The sequence below is a fragment of the Phycodurus eques genome, chromosome 1, assembly GCF_024500275.1.
Source record: "Phycodurus eques isolate BA_2022a chromosome 1, UOR_Pequ_1.1, whole genome shotgun sequence".
In the NCBI taxonomy this organism is placed as follows: domain Eukaryota; kingdom Metazoa; phylum Chordata; class Actinopteri; order Syngnathiformes; family Syngnathidae; genus Phycodurus; species Phycodurus eques.
In genome coordinates this window covers 41,378,750-41,403,964 of record NC_084525.1, presented here as the reverse complement: position 1 = coordinate 41,403,964, position 25,215 = coordinate 41,378,750, and the positions used below count along the sequence as shown (strand labels likewise).

At 42.8% G+C, this 25,215-nt stretch overlaps 1 protein-coding gene across 2 annotated transcripts; it reads right to left on the bottom strand.

Annotated features, from left to right (window-relative positions):
• On the bottom strand, positions 1 to 24,064 carry cnppd1 (cyclin Pas1/PHO80 domain containing 1). Of its 2 annotated transcripts, none has more exons than XM_061692135.1 (8): positions 23,807 to 24,064; positions 23,277 to 23,379; positions 13,797 to 13,878; positions 13,575 to 13,695; positions 7,525 to 7,653; positions 7,392 to 7,453; positions 7,142 to 7,322; positions 1 to 1,601 (listed from the first exon to the last, which is right to left on the bottom strand). In XM_061692135.1, exons 1-8 carry the CDS (start codon positions 23,867 to 23,869, stop codon positions 1,008 to 1,010), a joined length of 1,335 nt encoding a protein of 444 aa, XP_061548119.1. In that variant the 5' UTR covers positions 23,870 to 24,064; the 3' UTR covers positions 1 to 1,007. The 2 variants fall into 2 exon arrangements, with proteins under 2 accessions (XP_061548119.1, XP_061548128.1); XM_061692144.1 differs by having other exon boundaries at positions 3 to 1,601; positions 7,205 to 7,322; positions 23,807 to 24,063.
• Positions 24,065 to 25,215: the final 1,151 nt, after the last annotated feature.

Here is a 25,215-nt window from a genome sequence, read left to right as displayed (position 1 = left end):
GCCACGTGTGCAAGTAGGTGATATGTCCGTGCTTTTAAACAGTGAAAACTTGTAGACAAATCTGACAGTTTTTTTTCAGAAGGTGATGCTAAAAAAATAAGTTCAACAAAGAAAGTCATTCTTTATTAATTTAGCTTGCTTGTTTTACAATATTAGCAGTTTACATGCATGTACAAAATTAAGGACATTGTGCATCCAAGTATACCAAATTTTCAAAATAGCATGTCCAATTACAAATTCCTGTGGAGCATTTTGGCTTTATCAGAAACACAATGATACAAAACTGTTCATGTCAAACCAATACTGTCCAACAGATCGATATTGCAGTAACTAGCATGTCTGCAGGGAAAGGTGCTGTTGTTGCAACAGAAATGTGAGCAAATGTGCAACTTAAAGAGCACATCACCAAAAGTAGAATGCAGGTAGAGTGTCAGTTAGCTTGCTAAATGAGCTGGCATTATGTGCAAAAACACACAAAATTACCACAAAATCAGAAACTACTAAATGGGAATTATCATATTACCCAGTTATAGTAAGACGTTCATAGCTTCAGCAGGAAGTGCTGAATCATGAACATCTTACCCATTTAGAGTTGCAGCATTGTATGAGCATGACCTGTTTTGACCCCCCCCCCAAAAAAAAAAAAACAGTACGATCAACATGATCGTAAAGCTGTTACGCATCTTCTTCTCACCAAGCACCGTCGTTTAAACTCAACATACTTAAACCCTTCCTAGCTGAGAAGACAATGATCAAAACTTCCAGCCTTCAAACCAATAACTTGTAGCAAAAAAAAAAAAAAACACAACATAAATCCTACAAAATAAGTTATGATAGCTGCGGTCAAACAAAGTGACTGTAACAAGCATCTCATATCTGAGATGTGCTTATGTACTATCGCTCGTGTGTTTTAGATCTGGAAAATACAAACATGAGGTGGTGATTAAAAAGCAGTGCTGGTTTCTTTTCCAGAGTACGTGATGATCAGCGGTGGTGTCTGCAGTATGCTAGCCGGTCATGAGGAGGGCTTGCCTCTTGTCTACAGGTAACATAAGCTTTGGATGACAAGGTCCCAGCTGCACAGGCGCAAACACTTCGAGGTGAGAGATTTGACTTGTTTCAGCACCTCCAAACAAGATTGAGGCCAACCACGATGCATGACGGGTGAATATGGTTGAGGTGTTTCTCAGCATGCAATCAGATGGTGGGAGGCTGCTACGACAGCCCGGATGAAAGGCAGAGGCAGTGCACGAGGTTTCAGGTGACTCCAATGGGGTTTCTTGCTGTATGGCGCCCCACAGACACAAAAGTGATTGCTGTAGGCTGGCGTGAAGTAAAGCTGCTCTGTGTAGTTGGCCCCCTCTGAGCACGGTGTGACGGTTCAGACTCTTGTTAGACAGAGTACAACAGGGGAGCCACTGGGGTGGAGTGGGGGCGTCGTGATTCGGGTCGGAGGTGTAAAGGAGTGCTGGGGTGACGTCGTCTGGGGGTGTCAACAGGGTCTGGCTGCATGGACAGAGACTGAGCTGCTGGATCACAGTGCTTGTGGCAATGAGGCCAGTCACACTAGTCAGATACAAAAATCCAAGCATACAGGAAACCTGGGAGGGGGGAAAAAAAAAAAATACAATTACTGTAATTTCTCGTACATAATGCACAGTGAGCATTAATACATGGGTATAGGGGGAAATGGAAAAAAATCTTTCACATTTTATAAATGTATGCCGCCATCTAGAGGTTATGAAAAAGATGTACACTTTCATTCTAATATGCCACCGCCACCTAGTGGTTATGAAAAAGGTGTAGCCTACACTTTAATTCCAATATGACAGAGGTACGTATGACTGCATATGTACAGTTATGCTCACAAGTTTACATACCCTGGCAGAATTTGTGAAAATATTTTTTTATTTTTAAATATGACTGACGACTGAACAACAACCATCATTCATTTCTTTATAGTTATTTTTTGTTTAAGGATAATGCTTTTCAGAAATGCTTGACCATTTAATTTCATTCCCATTAAAATAAAATTAAATGTGTTTCGCCTGGTCCTTCATGTTTTCTTTAAAGAATTGTATCCATCTTACAAATTCTGCCTGGGTAATCAAACATATGAGCACAACTGTGTTTTCTCTAATTTACTAAATAAAAGTAGAGCTGTGAATTTTAAAATAAGAGCAAGTAAATAAAAAAAAGTATTCGGTGTTCAAATGAAGTGGTTAATGTTAGAATAATTCTTTGGGAAAAAACCTAACAAAATACAGATAATACTTCATGTTTTGATCATATGGGTAGAAGCAAAATCATGCATTGTACACATGCATTATAAGTAGAAGGGTTTTTCAGAATTTTGATGTCAATTTTGGGGGGTGCGTATTATACACGAAAAATTACGGTACATCACTGCAGCAACATCGCATTAGGATCAAGTCGGGATTTTAACTGCAAAGTATAGATTTTATTTTTTCAACATCAAAACAGGACTAGGGCAGAAGCCATATTTCTGTTTTCAAAAGATGGAAAGTGGAAAATGTATCCGATAATCACCCTGTATGCAGAGAATGTGGTTAGGTCAATACAGTATATTGGTGTAAGTTAAAGGTAGTTTGGAGTTGTCAAATAAAAAAAAACAAAAAAAAAAACTGTCATATACAGTGGGGGGGGGAATAAAGTATTCTCAGTACTCCCACTTAAAAAGATGAGCCCTGTAATTTTTATCACCTCACCTATGAGAGACAAAATGAGGAAACAAACAAACAAACAAATCCTTAAAATCACATTTAAAGACTTGAGCAAATTATGGTGGAAAATAAGTATTTGGTCATTAACAAAAGTTCCTCTCAATACTTTGTTATATAGCCTTTGTTGGCAATGACAGATGTCAAACGTTTTCTGTAAGTCGTCACAAGGTTTTCACACACTGTTGCTGGTATTTTGGCCCATTCATCCATGCAGATCTCCTCGAGAGCAGTGATGTTTTGGGGCTGTCGCTGGGCAACACAGACTTTCAACTCCCTCCAAAGATTTTCTATAGGGTTGAGATCTGGAGACTGGCTAGGCCACTGCAGGACCTTGAAATGCTTCTTACGAAGCCACTCCTTTGTTGCCTGTGCGGTGTGTTTGGGATCATTGTCATGCTGTCACCCAGCCACGTTTCATCTTCAATGCCCTTTGTGATAGAAGTAGGGTTTCACTCAAAATCTCACGATACATGGCCCCATTCATTCTTTCCTTTACACGGATGAGTTGTCCTGGTCCATTTGCAGAAAAACAGCCCCAAACCATGATGTTTCCTTCCCCATGCTTCACAGTAGGTACGGTGTTCTTTGGATGCAACTCAGCATTCTTTCCCCTCCAAACACGACAAGTTTTTACCAAAAAGTTCTATTTTGGTGTCATATGACCATATGACATTCCCCCAATCCTCTTCTGGATTATCCAAAAGATCTCGAGCAAACTTCACACGGGCCTGGACAGGTACTGGCTTAAGCAGGGGGACACGTCTGGCACTGCAGGATTTAAGTCCCTGACGGCGTAGTGTGTTACTGATGGTTGCCTTTGTTACTTTGGTCCCAGCTCTCTGCAGGTCATTCACTAGGCCACCCCGTGTAGTTCTGGGATTTTTGCAAATTGTTCTTGTGATCATTTTGACCCCACGGGGTGAGATCTTGCGTGGAACCCCAGATCGTGGGAGATAATCAGTGGTCTTGTATGTCTTCCATTTTCTAATAATTGCTCTCACAGTTGATTTCTTCACACTGAGCTGCTTATCTATTGCAGATTCAGTCTTCCCGGCCTGGTGCAGGTCTCTTTCTTTTTGTCTCAGGTCTTTTCTTTTCTTTCCTCTTTGGTCTTGGCCATAGTGGAGTTTGGAGTGTGACTGTTTGAGGTGGTGGACAGGTGACTTTTGTACCGATGAGTTCAAACAGGTGCCATTAATACAGGTAACGAGTGGAGGACATAGGAGTCTCTTAAAAGCAGGACACTTCTGTCAGTCTTTGTGCATGCGAAAACGGTGTCAATGTGTCTGCAGGCACACACCCCTGGGAGTCTTTCGCTGGGTGTGGGGCCACTCACTTATTGCGACAAATAACTCATGCATAGGCAAATTGTTTGGGTATGCCCTCACTCACACTCTCGTCCTATAGACTTTTATAATTTACATAGTCAATCCCACCCCACTTCAGTTGTACAGCCGGGTTCACGACCCTTGTCCTGCATGCTTCTTCTCCTGTCCTTGTACTGTTCTATCTTGTCCTGTCCTTCCCTCACAGGGTGTAGCACTACAGACCCATACAACACTCATATCTAATGTTTCATTGTAGTAGATATGTAATGATTTACTTTTCTTATCCTGTTACAATTAGTGCTTTATTCTGTTTGACTGATCGACTGATTCTCAATACACATCAATTATAACACTAAGAACCACAGCGGCAGCTTAAAAACTCCATTGTGACACAGTAAAACTGTCCCGGCATACAAGGGATACAGATCCTCCATTCTGCTTGACCTAACAGCCGAACAGGACAAAAATAAAAAATAAAAAAAATAAGTTACAGATATGTGAGAGCCAGAAATCCTGTTTGTTTGTAGGTGAAATACTTATTTTCCATCATAATTTGCTAATACATTCTTTAAAAATCAGACAATTTGATTTATTTTCCAACATAATTTGCTAATAAATTCTTTAAAAATGAGAATGTGATTTTCCCGATTTGTCTTTTTCTCTCACAGGTGAGGTATACCCATGATGAAAATTACAGACCTAACTCATCTTTTTAAGTGGCAGAACCTGCACTATTGGTGGCTGACTAAATACTTGTTTGCCCCACTGTATAAACATTTACTTTGGTTCTAAAAAGGTCCTTATATTTGCACGTTTTCATTTTTTTGTATTCAAAATACTTGAGGCAATGGTTTTGTGCATGTATCTGTTTTTGTTTATCTTTATGCATAGATCATTCTATACTTGAGACTATATGAGTACTGGGATGGACATGTCATGAAAACAATGAGTCCCTGCAATTTATCATCACAGAATACAGATACTATTATCTTCCACTACATCGTGGTTCTTGCTTCACGGTTCAGCTATAATGCAGATTTTTATTACAGTTGTTACTATTTAATTTGTATTTATTTTTTTATTATTTATTATTTTTAATCTTTAATACTGTTTGTAAAATATTTTTGTTATCCATTGCTCTTGCCCTCTATCAATATATTATGTGTTTAGGCCTGCCTGGATAGAAAATATTTTTAGAATGATGTATTTTCCCAAAAATAATAGTTTCGATGTTTGTTTATGCCACTGATATAATGACATTAGAGCATAATAAAGACCTGTACACATCATACAAATTCTGCCATGGTAATCAAACATAAGAGCACCACTGTGTAATATTCTCTCACTTACTAAATACAAGTAGGATTTAACAATAAGAGCAAGTAAATACAAAGAGAAAGTTCTACGTGTTCAAATAAAGTGGTGAACTTGAAAAAAATAAAAGTTATGAGTTTCCCCTTTTCTCTTTGGTATCTTGACACAACAGTGAAGTCTCAAACAATTTTACATAGTTTAATTTATAAAATTTTACTGAACCGTTTTGGAGGTTATGTTTGTTCAAAATCTGTTTTGGTTCATAATGGTGTTTCACATATGACATGCACTTTTAATAAGAGCTCCCAGTGGTTCAGCCTTTGTGCATTTTCAGTTAGCATTTGGTGACATATTACTACATTAGGTTCATCACTGTGGATTTGAGCTTAGACCAGCTGACTAGTAATAAGACAAACATTCGTTGTTGTTCCTTCAACTCCCTTCACCTAAACCCTCCTCTGTTTGGGTACATGACGATCCATTTTACTCATTCCTCTCTGGCCACACTTGCGACATTTTTCCACCTACTTGACTCAAACGTTTTGCCACTTACAGATCATCACATTGGCCATGTCACAGTGACTATATAGAACAAAAAGCACACTGTATGTACCGTTATGGTTGAGTTATACTGTTCTTATCACGGTTAAAAAAAAAAATAAAAAAAATAAAAAAACAACAGCCACATATTCGACAATACTCATAACTAAAAGAGACACCCCACAGCGCTAACATTATGTTGGTAAAGTAGACTAACGTTTAGCTCACCGATTTGCGCTTCACCGTCTCTCTGGTCCTGCGACGCGGTGTCTTAACATGGAAAAAGGTCAATGTTACAACTAACGGGTACTCGCCTTACATTTCACTACAAAATGCGACCACATTCGCCAATTGTCTTTTTTCTCTCTCTCTCCTCAATTCAGCTTCGCATTTTGCAACCGCTGTCTTGGCGCTTCCGAGTCAAACACTTTACTTCCGCGTCCACGTATCGGTGACGTAAGCGCGTTGTGTCTAAGACACACACACACTGCCGTCTTCGCGACCGTCTCCGCGGTTAACCTGATTCGCAGTTTTGCTTTTCAATGTTTTCTGACAGCACAGTGTGCGACTGGTTAGAGTGTCTGCCTCACAGTTCTGAGGAGCGGGGTTCAATCCTCGGCCCCGCCTGTGTGGAGTTTGCATGTTCTCCCCGTGCCTGCGTGGGTTTTCTCCGGGCACTGCGGTTTCCTCCCACATCCCAAAAAAATGCATGAATTGGACACTCTAAATTGCCTGTAGGTGTGAATGTGAGTGCAAATGGTTGTTTGTTTGTATGTGCCCTACGATTGGCTGGCAACCAGTTCAGGGTGTACCCCGCCTCCTTCCTGATGACAACTGGGACCCAAGTGAGGAGAAGCGACTCAGGTAACGGATGGATGGATGGATGTTTTCTGACGCTCAAAATGCAAATTTTGACCCGGAAACTGTGATACGAGATCGCTTAATTCGAGCCTTCCACACATATGTAGGTAATGTTGTGCATCAGCGGACGCACATTCACAAATCGTTTTGCATCAGTCATCATTCTTGTTCGTCAGGGATGTGGGACGCACATGAAATGAAATCCCTGTTTATTTTAGCAATATTGTTATAATACTGACAACGGTCATTATTTTTGTCACTGTAATTGTAATAGTCTTTCACCTTAGGCCTCATCAGTTTTTTGTGATTTGCACAAGCACTACTAAACACATTTTATGATTTGTGAACATCTACCTTGTGAATAAAACGACTCGCACTGTGAAGTCCAGTATGGTCCTGACGGGACTCCCTGCTCACCTTGATAAAGTGCTGGTAGATAGCTGCAAGTGCTTGATTCCATGCCGATTGCTCGAGCAGCACACAGACGTCAGTGTAGGTAAACCAGCCCCGTGTCATCCCCTGACGCTTAGCAATACTGAGAACACAAAATCACTAAGTCTTCATTTACCAAGTAAGAATTTGAACTCAGAGAAAGTGCACAGACCTGCTCTCTAGTCGGCTCAGTGCATCCAAGAAGTCATTTGACCCTGCGAAGAGACTCCAATCCTGCAAGAATTGACACGATTGGGACAAATAATAAACAGGTACACACTACATGCACACACTTACAAACTTACAATAGCGTTCAGGAAATTCATTTCCAGCTTATTGACTGTTTCAACATCCAGTTTCCCAGCTGCTCCCCACTCATCATTGAAGACCTCCTCCTCCTCTCCTTCGTCGTACAAGTACTTGCTGGCGACCATCTAACACAGAACAGCAGATCATGCATTTGTCAAAGCAATTAAGACACTCAAGATTAATGGGAACGTAAGGCATACTCCATATGGCCAACTAAAATGACCCAAGAATATACTTGCTATACTGTGTAATTATACATATTTGGGACAGTGCAACTTCCATTCTTTAAATGAGTAGTGAATATTCTGAATTCAAGTACAAGTGTCAATCAGCTTTTACTCAGATATGGTGGCTGCTGCACTTAGATGAGAGGAGATCTCACAGCTTGCTGCTGGGCGACATTACAAGCATCCAGTGCTGATTGTGAAAAAGGCTTTAGTTTAATGAATCACATAAAAACAGCCTACACTAATGTGTATGTATTAACTGTGATGGGTTAAATGCAGAGAACAAATTTCATGTGCATGCATGCATGTTCATGACAAGGTTTTTCTTCAGAAATTGACTTGAAATGGCACATTTGGCCCAGGTGATACGCATAAATTCAAAGCAAGAATCATCTTACATTACCCTTATAAATAAAGGGCTTGCAGATGATTTGAACTAAAAAAATCAACCAAGTGCTTGCGTACATTCGGTGAAGACTCTCCGTCACGTTCACTAACAACCAGGCATAAGCTCCTCCCCGACATACAAATAATGTTCCTGGTTCAAGTTGTTTTGTCCCTTTATTTATCACTCTTAACAGCTTAACATAACATCCCGGTCACTCCCGCCCACACAACAACAACGCGCACAATCATGACGTCATCAATGCAGATTTGAAAAGGACACTTTCACACCCCGCACCCACCCAGCTGCACCACCAACCACTATCACACCACCGACTTCTGGGTTAACCATCTGCGAACAGGATGTGAGACGCATCTTCAAACAACAAAAGATTAACAAAGCGGCAGGCCCAGACCATGTGTCCCCATCCTGCCTCAAAGTCTGCGCGGACCAGCTCGCTCCAGTCTTCACTCAACTCTTCAATAGATATCTGGAACTGTGCAAAGTACAATCCTGTTTCAAATTCTCCACCATCATTCCAGTCCCCAAGAAACCTGCAATCTCGGGTCTAAATGACTACAGGCCTGTCGCCTTGACATCTGTGGTCATGAAGCCCTTTGAACGTCTCATGCTGGACCACCTCAAGAGCGTCACAGGTCCCCTGCTGGACCCCCTGCAGTTTGCCTACCAAGCGAACAGGTCTGCGAATGATGCAGTCAACATGGGACTGCACTTCATCCTAGAACACCTCGACAGTGCAGGGACCGACATGAGGATCCTGTTTGTGGACTTCTGCTCAGCGTTCAATACCATCATCCCTGAACTCCTTTCAACCAAGCTTCTCCAGCTCAGCGTCTCACCTGCCATCTGCCAGTGGATTTACAGCTTCCTCACGGGCAGGACACAGCAGGTGAGGCTGGGGGAGGCCACCTCATCCACACGCAGCATCAGCACTGGGGCGCCCCAAGGTTGTGTCCTCTCTCCGCTGCTCTTCTCTCTCTACACGAACGACTGCACCTCAGCGAACCCGACTGTCAAACTCCTGAAGTTTGCAGATGATACCACTGTCATCGGCCTCATCAAGGACGGTGACGAGTCTGGATATCGACAGGAAGAGGAGCGGCTGGAGCTGTGGTGCGGCCGACACAACCTGGAGCTGAACACGCTCAAGACTGTAGAGATGATCATGGACTTCAGGAGGTATCCTTCGCCACAGCTGCCCCTCACGCTGTCCAGCTGCCTAGTGTCAACTGTCGAGACCCTCAAGTTTCTGGGAATTACAGTCTCTCAGGACCTGAAGTGGGCGATCAACATCAACTCTGTCCTCAAAAAGGCCCAGCAGAGGATGTACTTCCTGGGGCTTCTGAGAAAGCACGGCCTGCCGTTCTACACAGCAGTCATCAAATCAGTTCCGTGTTCTTCCATCACAGTCTGGTTCGGTGCTGCTACAAAAAAGGACAAACTCCGACAGCAACAGACAATCAAAACTGATGAAAGGATTGTCGGTACCCCCCTACCCACCCTTGAGGACTTGCACGCTGCCAGAACTAAGACAAGAGCGTGCAAAAGACAGATGGTGGTAGACTTTGCAACAAAGATGCAAATGGCTGTAGTGAACACTTTTTTTCAGAAGAGGCACGAACATAGGCTGACCTACAAGAGCGGAGGTAGAAGCACGCAGGTGGATTAAATCTTGTGCAGACGATGTAATCTGAAGAAGGTTACCAACTGTAAGGTAGTGGTAGGGGAGAGTGTGGCTAGACAGCATAGGATGGTGGTGTGTAAAATGACTCTGGTGGTGGGGAGGAAGATTAGGAAGACAAAGGCAGAGAAGAGAACCATGTGGTGGAAGCTGAGACAGGACGAGTGTTGTGCAGCTTTTCGGGAAGAAGTGAGACACGCTCTCGGTGGACGCGAGGAGCTACCAGAAGACTGGACCACTGCAGCCAAGGTGATCAGAGAGGCAGACAGGACAGTACTTGGTGTATCTTCTGGCAGGAAATGAGAGAAGGAGACTTGGTGGTGGAACCTCAGAGTACAGGAAATCATACAAGGAAAAAGGTTAGCTAAGAAGTGGGACACTGAGAGGACCGAGGAGAGGCAAAAGGAATACATTGAGATGCGACACAGAGCGAAGGTATAGGTGGCAAAGGCCAAACAAGAGGGATATGATGGCATGTATGGCAGGTTGGACACTAAAGAAGGAGAAAATGATCTATACAGGCTGGCCAGACAGTCTGTATAGATCCTTTTCTCCTTCTTTACTGTCCAACTAAAGAAGGAGAAAATGGATCTGTTAGCCTATCCATCACCACTTTTTGCAGTGGTGATGGATAGGCTGACAGATGAGGTTAGACTGGAATCCCCGTGGACCATGATGTTTTCAGATGACAATGTGATCTGCAGTGAAAGCAGGGAGCAGGTGGAGGAACAGTTAGAAAGATGGAGGCATGCACTGGAAAGAAGAGGAATGAAGATTAGCCGAAGTAAGAGAATATATGTGCATGAATTATTGTATTTCTGTTCAAAGTCCGCAATGTATTCCCCCATCGGGACTTTATCTTTCCTTGTGATCCGGTCAAACTCGGAATATGCTTCATAAGCCCGGTTCCTTTCCTCTCTCAAGAAAACTTTGTCGAGTTCCTGAAACAATGTGATCATGCCATTGTCTTTATCCAGATCATCTGCTTGTATTTCCAGAGCGATGTCCCTTGCTCTGCCTTTCAGTGACAAAGCTACCGGTAATGCTTTTTTTATTTTTTTTGGGTCCAAGTCCGTCACACGTGTGCACATTTCTACTTCATTTTTCCAGTTCTCGTAGGACTTGCCTTCGTCGAAGCCCGGTAGTAATCCGTAGTTGTTAGCAGTAGCCATCCTCTGCTACCGTGTTAGTTTCCAATGAAAATACACGTTCAAGTTGTTTGGTCCATTTATTTATTGCTCTCAACAGCTTAACATAACATCACAGTCACTCCCGCCCAGACAACAACAACGCGCACAATCATTACATCGTCACTGCAGATAAAAATAAAAAACATACGACAACCTTACAGGGGGAGTCCGGGGGGGATCCCCCGGGCCCCCGCAAAGATTTTTTTTTTATTTTAACATAAATTAAGCAATCTAGAAGACCCTGGAGAGTACAATCAGGCAAAAAAAAATTAATTTCTTCACGCAGAAATACGTATTTACACTGCTCAAGAACATGTTGATGTACAAATTTAAGATTGCTTTTTTGTTCTGGCCTCCAACTTGGGCGAGACCTATCTCTACCTGGCATGATGCCTGTTTAAGATGTGCCACATGAATAGGATCCACCTTTTTAAGGACTCATTCAGGAAAATAATTTACTAAAATCATTGTCTGTTTCATTAAATTTTTCACTATTAGCAACTTCAAAGGCTAATCCCAAATGCATCCCCAGGAAAATATTAAGTACAATATTTTTCTGTTTTTATTTGCCATTTCTGAATTTGAAGTTAGTTCATTCTGTGTTGTGACATAACCCCTAACATCGCTCCGTCGCGTAATACATTTTAACATCCGTAAACTAATTAGATAATTGTAGCCGCGTTTTCTAATTAATACAAGATGTACTAGCGGATCAACTCTTGTAGCTGATGTTATGAGTGTTTCGCGGTTCCGCTGGGACCACAACCCGCCTCAACGCGAAAATATAAAAGACCACTGCAACAAATACGACACTGACTGATCTAATGAGCAAAAATGTTGCTTAAGCGTACGAGTAGCAATAGACGATGTCCGCTCCAGGTGGGTATAGTAGCCAAACATTGTACTCAAGTAAGAGTACTGTTACTAAAAAGTAGTCCTCAAAAATTACTTAAGAGTAAAAAGGTACACAGTGAAATAATTACTCAAGTACTGAGTAAATAGTGAGTAACTTTTTTTTCCTTTAACCACAGCAAAAAAAAAATTTACAAAATAAAATGTGCAAATTCTGATGTTGCTGTGTGTGCATGTGTGTCTGTGAGTGCAGAGTCTACAAAACCACCTGCAATTTACTGCACGGTGTTTTCTAAAGTTATAAGTGAGCTGAAATATCCATGTTTGGGCAGACAGTGCCAGACAAATGCTACAATACATGAAAGCTGTTGTTTTTGTTCGTCTAAATGTAAGAGCGGCGGCACGGTGGGCGACTGGTTAGAGCATCAAGCCTCACAGTTCTGAGGAGCGGGGTTTAATCCCCGGCCCCGCCTGTGTGGAATTTGCATGTTCTCCCCGTGCCTGCATGGGTTTTCTCCGGGCACTCTGGTTTCCTCCCACATCCCAAAAACATGCATGAATTGGGAGAATCTGCCCGTAGGTGTGAATGTGAGTGCAAATGGTTGTTTGTTTGTATGTGCCCTGCGATTGGCTGGCAACCAGTTCAGGGTGTACCCCGCCTCCTGTCCGATGATAGCTGGGATAGGCTCCAGCACGCCCGCGACCCTAGTGAGGAGAAGCGGCTCAGAAAATGGATGGATGGATGAATAAATGTAAGAGCAGCGCCGTTGCCTTCATGGTAACGACGACCTTCCCAACATGGCCGCCACGTAGGCACGACAATCAGCCGGGCTGGTGTAGTACCTATGCTCGGGAACTTTCTTGTGTCGTTTTATTGGTGAACTAGACTTAAACGTCACTCACGCTTCAATTGGATTGGCCCAAACAGTGTCCAATGTGGAAGTCGAAGTCGTAGTCTCTCGTCCGAAATAGTTGATAAATAAGCAATAATTGATAACAAAAGTAGCGAGTGACATTTACATCATTGTAACTGACTAAGAGTACCGTTACTTCTTCACAGCAGAAGCGGCGGAAGTGTTTTTTCGGGTTTCGTCAACTCCTGTGACTTATCCAAGCAGGTCCAGAGCGCACAGGCGGAACCTCAGCCCAATGCACACGCATATTAGTCCGCAGCGGAGTAATATTCAGAAATGACGTGTGTCTGCGGATGGTGGATGTGTGGAATGGATCTACCTCCCAGTGTTCAAGGAGTAACGACAGCCCCCCGCCCCCCAGGAAAAACTCATCGTTTCGCTTACGGTTCACGTAAATGGCCTGTTTTGAGTTCAAAACGGTGAATTTCGCCGAAAGGAGACTGATTTGCACTATACTATACTATACTATACAGGGCTTTGCCAGCATCTTAAGGCATTTCAGAAAGAGCACAAATAGAGCAATTTTTCAGCTAACGTTTGGGGATGGACTACCACAGGAAAAAAAAAATGGAAACGGGTATTTGTGAATAGTGGACCATGATTAAAGTAATTGCATTTTGTAAACAAAAAAAAATGGCAGTAATCTGTGTAGGTCGTAGCTTGATGGAAAATTAACATTTGTAATTTAGCTGTTTAAACTCACGTATCATCGCTATTTTCATCTCTAATACATTTCCATTATATGTACAGAATGACCTTTGACCCCAGACACATACCATGGAGATCAGGAAGAGGTCAGATGAGGAGATATTTTGTAGGTATTCAGGGTTTCTATTTCGGAGTCTTTCAATGTAAACCAGTGCCAGCATCATGGCACACGGTGAAATACAAGCCTCCCTTGAGCGAAAACAAAAAAAAATAATTTCTGTCAAACATATATCTTGCTACCTTCAATTCCTTTGAAAATGCATTCTCAGTGTGTAGAACATGTTACACACCTGGAGACATGAACGGCATATTTCTTGTGGAGTTTCCTTATTGGGCTTGGTGCAGATTTCTGGAAAATTTCAACGGCGATATCTGAAGGAGACGACAGTTAATACTTGTGTAGTTTTTGAGTTGGCATAGTTTAAGGCAAACATCAAACTTGAGTATATTACACTAATAAAAAGTTTGGGCTTTTTGGTGAAATATCAGGATGAACCAAGAATGCACTATAACATATGCAGGTGAACCTAATATGACGTTTTTGCAGGTGAACTTAATTTGACATTCTCTAAACCTTTGAAGGCACAGGTCCTACTGTTCAGTATTTCAGTTTTTTTTTTGTAAACCTTGCTCTCCTCTAACAAAGTCAGTTCTAAAAAGTCGGACATAAAAGTTATAAAATTGGGTAATCGTCAGAATACTCTGACTGCTGAGGAGGTTGCAGACCAGGAGTCATAGACGGCGGGTAGTGTCGTTCTTTACCAATAACATTCCTTGTGTCTCAGCAAGCTAGCTCTTTGGCATCATTTGCTAGATGTTATATATAAGTTACATTGCTAGCTATCGTCACGTTGTGATCAATGAATTACTAATGTTGAGATCTAACTCAGGATTCATATTAAACGTCTGTGTAAAATCATTACTCTATTAAAAATGAAAAATTTTAACCGTTTAATATGAAATTCTTTATCTTTTTACTTCCATATTATTATAAATATTAAGATGTCAAGCAGTGATGTCAAATAAAAACAAAATGATATTTGAAATTTGTTAATATAGAGAGTATACTCTATTGGAATGAAATTATTTTTATATTCAGGACTTTACAAATTGATAGAGAATGGCATTTTAAAAAACTTATTTATGCAGGTAAGTAAGGCAACTACGAACAGATTCTCTTTTGCAATACTGACCTAGCTGCAGATAGCAGACTAAAACAAGGCAAAATTAAGTAGTACAAAAATGACGGGTCATAATGGGGAGTAATTACACTATTTATTATTATTAGTATTATTTTAGTGAAAATGTTGTACAGTCTAACGTACAGGTAGGTATATCTGGAGTGCCACTTCAGAAGCAAAATAAGAATGATGACCAAGTGTTGTACAGAGGAAATACAGCGGGTACGGAACGTATTCATCCATTTTCTGAGCCGCTTCTCCTCACTAGGGTCGTGCTGGAGCCTATCCCAGCTAACATTGGGCAGGAGGCGGGGTACACCCTGAACTGGTTGCCAGCCAATCGCAGGTCACGTACAAACAACCATTCACACACTCATTCACACCTACGGGCAATTTAGAGTGTCCAATTCATGCATGATTTTGGGATGTGGGAGGAAACCGGAGTGTCCGGAGAAAACCCACGCAGGCACGGGGAGAACATGCAAACTCCACACAGGCGGGGATTGAACCCGGGTCCTCAGAACTGTGAGGATGACGCTCTAACCAGTCGTCCACCGTGCCGCCGTAACGTATTCAGACCCCCTTAAATTGTTGACTCTCATATTGCAGGGATTTGCTAAAATCATTTGTTAATTTTTTCCTCATTGATGTACACACAGCACTCCATATTGACATAAAAAAACTGAATTGATGAAATGTTTGCAGATTTATTAAAAAAGAAAAACTGAAATATTACACAGCCATAAATATTCAGACCCTTTATTGTGACACTCATATTTAACTCGGGTCCTGTCAATTTCTTCTGATCATCCTTGAGAGGGTTCTATACCTTCATTGGAGTCCAGCTGTGTTTGATTATACTGATTGGACTTGATTAGGAAAGCCACACACCTGTCTGTATAAGCTCACAGTGCATGTCAAGCGCAAATGAGAATCATGACATCAAAGGAACTGCCTGAAGAGTTCAGGGATAGAATTCTGGCAAGGCACAGATCTCGCCAAGATTACAAAAAAAGATTTCTGCTGCACTTAAGGTTCCTAAGAGCACAGTAGACTCCATAATCCTTAGATGGAAGGCGTTTGGGACGACCAGAACCCTTCCTAGAGCTGGCTGTCCGACCAAACCGAGCAATCGGGGGAGAAGTGCCTTGGTGAAAGAGGTAAAGAAGAACCCAAAGATCACTGCGGCTGAGCTCCAGAGATGCAGTCGGGAGATGGGAGAAAGTTCTAGAAAGTCAATCATCATTGCAGCCCTCCACCAGTCCGGGATTTATGGCAGAGTGGCCCGACAGAAGCCTCTCCTCAGTGCAAGACACATGAAAGCCCACATGGAGTTTGCTAAAAAAAAAAAAAAAAAAAACACCTGAATAACTCCAAGATGGTGAAAAATAAGATTCTCTGGTCTGATGAGACCAAGATAGAAATTTTTGGCCTTATTTCTTAGCGGTATGCGTGGAGAAAACCAGTTACTGCTCATCACCTGTCCAATACAGTCCCAACAGTGAAGCATGGTGGTGGCAGCATCATGCTGTGGGGGTGTTTTTCAGCTGCAGGGACAGGGCGACTGGTTGCAATCAAAGGAAAGATGAATGTGGCCAAGTACAGGGATATCCTGGACGAAAACCTTCTTCAGAGTGCTCAGGACCTCAGACTGGGCCGAAGGTTCACCTTCCAACAAGACAATGACCCTAAGCACACAGCTAAAATAATGAAGGAGCGGCTTCAGAACAACTCCGTGACTGTTCTTGAAGGGCCCCCCCCCAGACCCCTGACTTAAACCCAATTGAGCATCTCAGTTTCAAGTAGCCGTTCCAACCATGTTCTTGAATGGCCCACCCAGAGCCCTGACTTAAACCCAATTGAGCATCTCAGGTTCAAGGACCCATTCCAACCAGACTTTGCATTTTTATAGATTTCAATTTTTTTTATAATCTTGTCAGGTAGCTATTGGTTTATTCTGCCTTGATGGTTTGAGAAAACTACAATATAATGTTGTGTTGAGGAAGTTGACATTGGAATCTCCAGCATGCCGAGAGCCTTTGTGTAAATAGTTGACTTATTGACTTTATTGTTGTTAGATGTTAATTATTCCGGAGTAATAGTATTAGAAATTGTGTGTTCATCAATCCCATTTATTTTATTATTGTTCACTAATTGTTGGTTTATGTATTAAAGCACATTAAGTGAGTTTTGTTTTGTGATTAATGACCTGTCTTGTTGTCACACAGTCTAGCGGGTAATGTGTGTCATTGCCCTTTGAAGTAAAGAATATCATCATCAAGGCCACAGTGCCTCTATGCCGCCTGCATGACACATGCCGTAGTTCACATAAAACTCAACCTGCCCAAGTGGCTAGTGGGAGAGGCAATGTTACTCGCCACTGCTGAAATCCACCGGCATTTGGCTAGTTGTCTGCTGTAAATGTAAAACTCTGGTTTCAGTGTATGGTGAGCCACAGGTCGACACCATCAACATCATCCATATTCTTAACTGAATCAAGGGAGTTATCGTCTTCTGTGTAGTAGGACGGTCTCAGCCCCTTGACTGGTACAGCTCAACTCATCAAGTACTAGACGGACTTTGATTTGTTAGTCAGTGCATTGATTGAGACTTAAGGCTTCTTTATACTCGCGCTGACGTCACTGCAGCTATCCCGCACGCAATTTGCCTTTATAGTCGAGCGCAACCCAGACGCGCAGTTTTGAAAATGTACTGCAGTTCTCCAAGTCGGTCGGGGGTGTCGCTACGGCTGGTATTGGCTAGGACACCACAGGGTGGAGTTTCCTCTGCATTTTTTGGGCCATTTCTGGTAGCCATTTTTCCTTTCCTTTCCGTAACAAGGAACAAAGCAACAAAAATGGCATCTGCTAGAACAAATTGACCTACATGACCAGATGATGCGTTTAATTATGCTGGAAATTTGAGCAAGGTGGCGTGGTAGGTGCAATGTGGAACCGAGAGGAACGCCGAGTACGTCATCACAGCATGTGACTAAAATGGACCAATCACGAGAGATGATGTAACATTTTTAACATGCAACATTTTTTGTCGTGTGCGCGTCAAGTGACGCAGAGGGGCCGCGCGGGGAAATGCGTCGGTCACGTGACGCAATGCGGGCGTTGTCGGCCGCGCGAGTGCGGGAGTATAAAGAGGCCTTTACACTTGACTTTGAACAAACCTTCTGCACAATTAATTTTTGGGGGGAAAGCCCAGATTATTATTTTCTACCACTGAAACAGTATTATTGTTGTTGTAAATATAAGTCAACTAAATTTTGCAATTAACCACTCTCGGCTCATTCCTAACGTACTGCACACCCATGAGTGAGTTACACACATCAAAATGCTTACTCTATCATGATTGTTTTGTGGGGGGAAGGACAACTCCATTTTATTGTGCATGTGCAGACTTGACTCCCGTAAGAGCGTAACAAAGTAAGTTGTGAGGAAAATAAAACAGAATTACCTCAGTGGCGCGGCGAACAGGAGAAGGTGAGAGGTAAATAAACAGTTTTTAACAAAATTACCAAAGGTGTCAACTTTCAATCTTTTTCAGAGTGACACTGAATGTGTGTACTGACAACAGCAAGAGCCAGACGCTCTTTTACCACCATGTCAGTGTCAACCGAGGAGGATGCGGTAGAGACAAAGAGAAAGTGACACGAGTGATGCATTTTGATTATTAAAGCTCAACTATATATTATATCGATGAATGATCTTATCAACACACATGCAAAACACCAAAGGCATGAAAAAGGTGACCAAAAAAATAAATAATAATAAAATCCCCCGGCCCCTGCAGAGAATTTATTTTATTTTATTTAATTAAGAAATTTGCAAGACTCTGAATAGTATAATAAGGCAAAAATCAACAAATGTTCTTTACACAGAAAAACATTTATTTACACCGCTCAAGTATATGTTGATGGACAAATTTAAGATTAAAATTCAATTTGCCTCATTTCTTTTCTTTTTTGTTTTGGCCTCCAATTCAGCCAGGCCCATCTCCACCTGATGCCTACTTCAAGCTGTGCCACATGAATAGCATCCTCCTCTTTAAGCACTCTCATTCTGGAAAAGAATTGACTAAAATCATTCTGTTTCACTTCATTTTTCACTATTACCAACTCAAAGGCTACTCCCAAATGCATCCTCCAGGAAAATATTAGGTACAGTATTTTTCCATTTTTATTGGCCATTTCTGAATTTGAAGTTAGTTCATTCTGTGTTGTGACACAATCCCTAACATCGGCCCGTCGCTTAATATATTTAACATTAACATCCGTAAACTAATTACATAATTATAGGCGTGTTTCCTAATTAATACAAGATGTACAAGCGCATCAGCTCTTGTCGCCGATGATACACATGCTTCGCGGTTCCGCTGGGACCGCAAGAAGTAAGAGTATTGTTACTTGACAAAATGTGACTCAAGTAAAACATTAGTCTTCCCAAAAAAATACTTGAACACGAGTAAAAAGTACACAGTGAAATAATTACTCAAGTACTGAGTTAATAGCATGAACAATTAAAAAAAAAAAAAAAAATTTGCAATATACTGCACGGTGTTTTCTCATGTTATAAGTTAAGCTGAAATATCCACGTTTGGGCAGACAGTGCCAGACAAATACTACAATACATGCAAGCTGTTGTTTTTGTTTGTCTATATGTAAACAAGAGGAGCGTGCCGTTGCCTTCATGGTAACGACGACCTTCCCAAAATGGTGGGCATTTAGGCACGATGATCAAGCCGGGCTGGCTTATCGAGTGTCAATACCTATGCCCGGGAAGCCCAACAGAAGACGTTGTGGGAGGTCATGTGACTTTCTTTTGTCGTTTGATTGGTGAACTAGACTTAAGTCACTAGCGCTTAAATTAGATTGCGCAAACAGCACCCAATGCGGAAGTTGAAGTTGTAGTCTCGCGCATGAAATAGTTGACAAATAAGCAATAATTGATAAATAAAAGCAGCAAGCGACATTTAGATAATTGTAACGGCGTAAAAGTACTGTTGCCACTAGCTGCCAGCGTTCAAGGAGTACGAAACAGTCTATGATGACAGCGACCCCCAGGAAAAACTCATTGGATCTATATCTTCTTCTTTCTTCTTTTCCTTTCGGCTTGTCCCGTTAGGGGTCGCCACAGCGCGTCATCCTTTTCCATGTAAACCTAGCTCCTGCATCCTCCTCTCGAACACCAACTGCCATCATGTCTTCCCTCACGACATCCATCAACCTTCTCTTTGGTCTTCCTCTAGCTCTCTTGCCTGGCAGCTCCATCCTCATCATCCTTCTACCAATACACTCACTATTTCTCCTCTGGACGTGTCCAAACCATTGAAGTCTGCGCTCTCTAACTTTGTCTCCAAAACATCGAACCTTGGCTGTCCCTCTGATGAGCTCATTTCTAATTTTATCCAACCTGGTCACTCCGAGAGCGAATCTCAACATCTTCATTTCCGCCACCTCCACCTCTGCTTCCTGTTGTCTCTTCAGTGCCACTGTCTCTAATCCGTACATCATGGCTGGCCTCACCACTGTTTTATAAACTTTGCCCTTCATCCTAGCAGAGACTCTTCTGTCACATAACACACCTGACACCTTCCTCCACCCGTTCCAACCTGCTTGGACCCGTTTCTTCACTTCCTGACCACACTCACCATTGCTCTGGACGGTTGACCCCAAGTATTTAAAGTCCTTTACCCTTGCTATCTCTTCTCCCTGTAGCCTCATTCTTCTCCCACCACCCCTCTCATTCATGCACATATATTCTGTTTTACTTTGGCTAATCTTCATTCCTCTTCTTTCCAGTGCATGCCTCCATCTTTCTAACTGTTCCTCCACCTGCTCCCTTCTTTCACTGCAGATCACAATGTCATCTCCAAACATCATGGTCCACGGGGATGCCAGTCTAACCTCATCTGCCAGCCTATCCATCACCACTGCAAAAAGGAATGGGCTCAGGGCTGATCCCTGATGCAGTCCCACCTCCACCTTAAATTCATCTGTCACAACTACAGCACACCTCACCGCTGTTCTGCTCCTCTCGTACATGTCCTGTATTATTCTAACATACTTCTCTGCCACTCCAGACGTCCCGCATGCAGTACCACAGTTCCTCTCTGGGTACTCTGTCATAGGCTTTCTCTAGATCTACAAAGACACAATGTAGCTCCTTCTGACCTTCTCTGTACTTTTCCATCAACATCCTCAAGGCAAATAATGCATCTGTGGTTTCTAGGCATGAAACCATACTGTTGCTCGCAAATACTCACTTCTGTCCTGAGTCTAGCCTCCACTACTCTTTCCCATAACTTCATTGTGTGGCTCATCAACTTTATTCCTCTATAGTTCCCACAGCTCTGTAAATCACCCTTGTTCTTAAAAATGGGCACCAGTACACTTTTCCTCCATTCCTCAGGCATCTTCTCACGTACTAGAATTCTATTGAACAAGCTGGTCAAAAACTCCACAGCCACCTCTCCTAGATGCTTCCATACCTCCACAGGAATCTCATCAGGACCAACTGCCTTTCCATTTTTCATTCTCTTTAATGCCTTTCTAACTTCCCCCTTACTAATCATTGCCACTTCCTGGTCCACCACACTTGCCTCTTCTACTCTCCCTTGTCTATCATTTTCCTCATTCATCAACTCCTCAAAGTATTCCTTCCATCTAGCTAGCACACTGCTGGCACCAGTCAACATATTTCCATCTCTATCCTTAAACACCCTAACCTGCTGCACATCCTTCCCATCTCTATCCCTCTATCTGGCCAGCCTGTATAGATCATTTTCTCCTTCTTTAGTGTCCAACCTGCCATACATGTCATCATATTCCTCTTGTTTTGCCTTTGCCACCTCTACCTTTGCCCTGTGTCGCATCTCAATGTATTCCTTTCGCCTCTCCTCGGTCCTCTCGGTGTCCCACTTCTTCTTAGCTAACCTTTTTCCTTGTATGATTTCCTGTACTGTGAGGTTCCACCACCAGGTCTCCTTCTCTCCTTTCCTGCCAGAAGATACACCAAGTACTCTCCTGACTGCTTCTCTGATCACCTTGGCTGCAGTGGTCCAGTCTGCTGGAAGCTCCTCCCGTCCACCGAAAGCCTGTATCACCTCTTCCCGAAAAGCTGCACAACACTTGTCCTGTCTCAGCTTCCACCACATGGTTCTCTTCTCTGCCTTTGTCTTCCTAATTTTCCTCCCCACCACCAGAGTCATCTTACACACCACCATCCTATGCTGTATAGCCACACTCTCCCCTACCACTACCTTACAGTTGGTAACCTCCTTCAGATTACATCGTCTGCACAAGATGTAATCCACCTGTGTGCTTCTACCTCCGCTCTTGTAGGTCACCCTATGTTCGTGCCTCTTCTGGAAAAAAGTGTTCACTACAGCCATTTGCATCCTTGTTGCAAAGTCTACCACCATCTGTCCCTCCAAGTTCCTTTCCTGGATGCCGTACTTACCCATCACTTCTTCATCACCCCTATTACCTTCACCAACATGTCCATTACAATCTGCACCAATTAGGACTCTCTCTCTGTCTGGGATGCTCAGAACTACATCATCTAGCTCCTTCCAGAATTTCTCTTTCACCTCTAGGTCACATCCTACCTGTGGGGCATAGCCACTAATCACATTACACATAACACCCTCAATTTCAAGTTTCAGCCTCATCACTCGATCTGATACTTTTTTCACCTCCAAGACATTCTTAGCCAAATATTCTTTTAAAATAACCCCGACTCCATTTCTCTTCCCATCTACACCATGGTCAAATAATTTAAACCCTGCCCCTAAGCTTCTAGCCTTACTGCCTTTCCACCTGGTCTCTTGGACACACAATATATCAACCTTTCTCCTAATCATCATGTCAACCAACTCCCGATTTTCCTGTCATAGTCCCAACATTCCAAGTCCCCACATTCAGTTCTAGGCTGGGTGCTTTCCTCTTCTCTTTCTGCCGAAGAACCCGCTTTCCACCTCTTCTTCTTCTTTGACTTCGACCCACAGTATCTGAATTTCAAACGGCGCCCCGCAGGTTGACGGCGGCGGACGTTGTTAACCCGGGCCACGACCGATCCGGTATGGAATTCTTTGGATGAACGCTCATATTTGTTTGGCAAGGTTTTAAGCCGGATGCCCTTCCTGACGCAACCATCTGCATTTATCCGGGCTTGGCCTACAGTTTGCACTGACCCCTCATAGGGCTGCATTTCATTGGATCTATATGATTCACGTAAATGGCCTATTTTGAGTTCAAAACGGTGAATTTCGTTAAAAGGCGACTGATTTGCATGTATCAATTGCAGTAAAAGCGTTGAGATGATTTACTTGCTAGATAGTCCTCAAGAAGGATTTTAAGGACTTCATCGTCTCCCATTCACACTTTTTAATTGATGACAAACCATATTGAAAATCTTTCCAGTACACAGATGTCAAGGTTACTAAATACGCCCATGGTTCCCCTGTAAAGGTTATAGTGCATTTTCGGCTCATCTTGAAGTTTCACCCGAAAGTCCTAACCTTTTGTGAGTAGTGCATGCCAAAGTCATAGATCCGCATGTTCTAAAACCTCTCAGTCACCTGTCACAGGGGAGGAGAGGACTTCAAGTGACACATCGCGATCCAATCCATAATACAGCCTCTTTTTCACTCGCTCAGACAACCTTTGGTGTCCAGGAAGAAACTGCAAACACAACACAGAACGGGAAATACAAGACGTTTTAAGAACCATTAATTATATATCTTAACTTTATAAAGTTAATGAAATGTTTTGTTATTATGTTACACTGTAGATATTATTATGTAAGCCTCTATTGTGCTACATGAAGCTCAGCGGTGGGCGAAGGGAGGACCTGTACCCGCAAAACTATAACTACAGAGACAAACTAACATCGTAAGCACTCGCAGGTTCCAAATCAAACTTGATACAATAAATTCGGAAACCATTTAGCTGATACGTAAAACACTTATGAGATTTAGGTAACTTTCTTACTCACACACCTCGACAATTGACACAAACATAAAAAAACATTCACAGACCGTGAACTCTCAAGCTAATATGGCGTCTCGAGTTAGCTTAGCTTCGGTAGTTGAGGGATAGGACAACCTACCGTGAACTCGCGGAAGTCCGAAAATTGGATAGCTGTATCGTTGAATAAAAAGTCAAACTCCATATCTCAGTTTAGTGGAGGGTCAACATTTGCCCGGGCTTACGTTGAAAAGACGACTGGTTAGCCTGGTGACTACCCTCGCTACACGAGAAACACACCCTGCCCCTGACCTAACAGTGACGTCAGACACTTAGAGCCGTTCTTTCCATCACCAACCAACAGGGTGCGCGCTTTGTGGTTACAGGAATGGTTAACTTTATTGCTCGGGCGAGAAGTGGAATCTTCTTTTCCTTTCGGCTTGTCCCGTTAGGGGTCGCCACAGCGCGTCATCCTTTTCCATGTAAGCCTATCTCCTGCATCCTCCTCTCGAACACCAACTGCCATCATGTCTTCCCTCACGACATCCATCAACCTTCTCTTTGGTCTTCCTCGAGCTCTCTTGCCTGGCAGCTCCATCCTCATCATCCTTCTTCCAATATACTCACTATTTCTCCTCTGGACGTGTCCAAACCATTGAAGTCTGCGCTCTCTAACTTTGTCTCCAAAACATCGAACCTTGGCTGTCCCTCTGATGAGCTCATTTCTAATTTTATCCAACCTGGTCACTCCAAGAGCGAACCTCAACATCTTCATTTCCGCCACCTCCAGCTCTGCTTCCTGTTGTCTCTTCAGTGCCACTGTCTCTAATCCGTACATCATGGCTGGCCTCACTACTGTTTTATAAACGTTGCCCTTCATCCTAGCAGAGACTCTTCTGTCACATAACACACCTGACACCTTCCTCCACCCGTTCCAACCTGCTTTGACCCGTTTCTTCACTTCCTGACCACACTCACCATTGCTCTGGACGGTTGACCCCAAGTATTTAAAGTCCTCCACCCTTGCTATCGCTTCTCCCTGTAGCCTCATTCTTCCCCCACCAGCCCTCTCATTCATGCACATATATTCTGTTTTACTTCGGCTAATCTTCATTCCTCTTCTTTCCAGTGCATGCCTCCATCTCTCTAACTGTTCCTCCAGCTGGTCCCTGCTTTCACTGCAGATCACAATGTCATCTGCAAACATCATGGTCCACGGGGATTCCAGTCTAACCTCATCTGTCAGCCTATCCATCACCACTGCAAAAAGGAAGGGGCTCAGGGCTGATCCCTGATGCAGTCCCACGTCCACCTTAAATTCTTCTGTCACACCTACAGCACACCTCACCGCTGTTCTGCTGCCCTCGTACATGTCCTGTATTATTCTAACATACTTCTCTGCCACTCCAGACTTCCGCATGCAGTACCACAGTTCTTCTCTGGGTACTCTGTCATAGGCTTTCTCTAGATCTACAAAGACACAATGTAGCTCCTTCTGACCTTCTCTGTACTTTTCCATCAACATCCTCAAGGCAAATAATGCATCTGTGG

What these genes read in the sequence shown, in the direction of transcription:
- cnppd1 (XM_061692135.1), bottom strand. Translation starts at nt 23,869, where the DNA reads ATGGAGTTTGACTTTTTATTCAACGATACAGCTATCCAATTTTCGGAC. An exon ending in ACCTCTTCCTGATCTCCATG is followed by an intron (nt 7,654 to 13,574) that starts GTATGTGTCTGG and finishes GTTCTGTGTTAG; the next exon opens with ATGGTCGCCAGCAAGTACTT. An exon ending in CGAGTCGTTTTATTCACAAG is followed by an intron (nt 1,602 to 7,141) that starts GTAGATGTTCAC and finishes CCCCCCTCCCAG; the next exon opens with GTTTCCTGTATGCTTGGATT.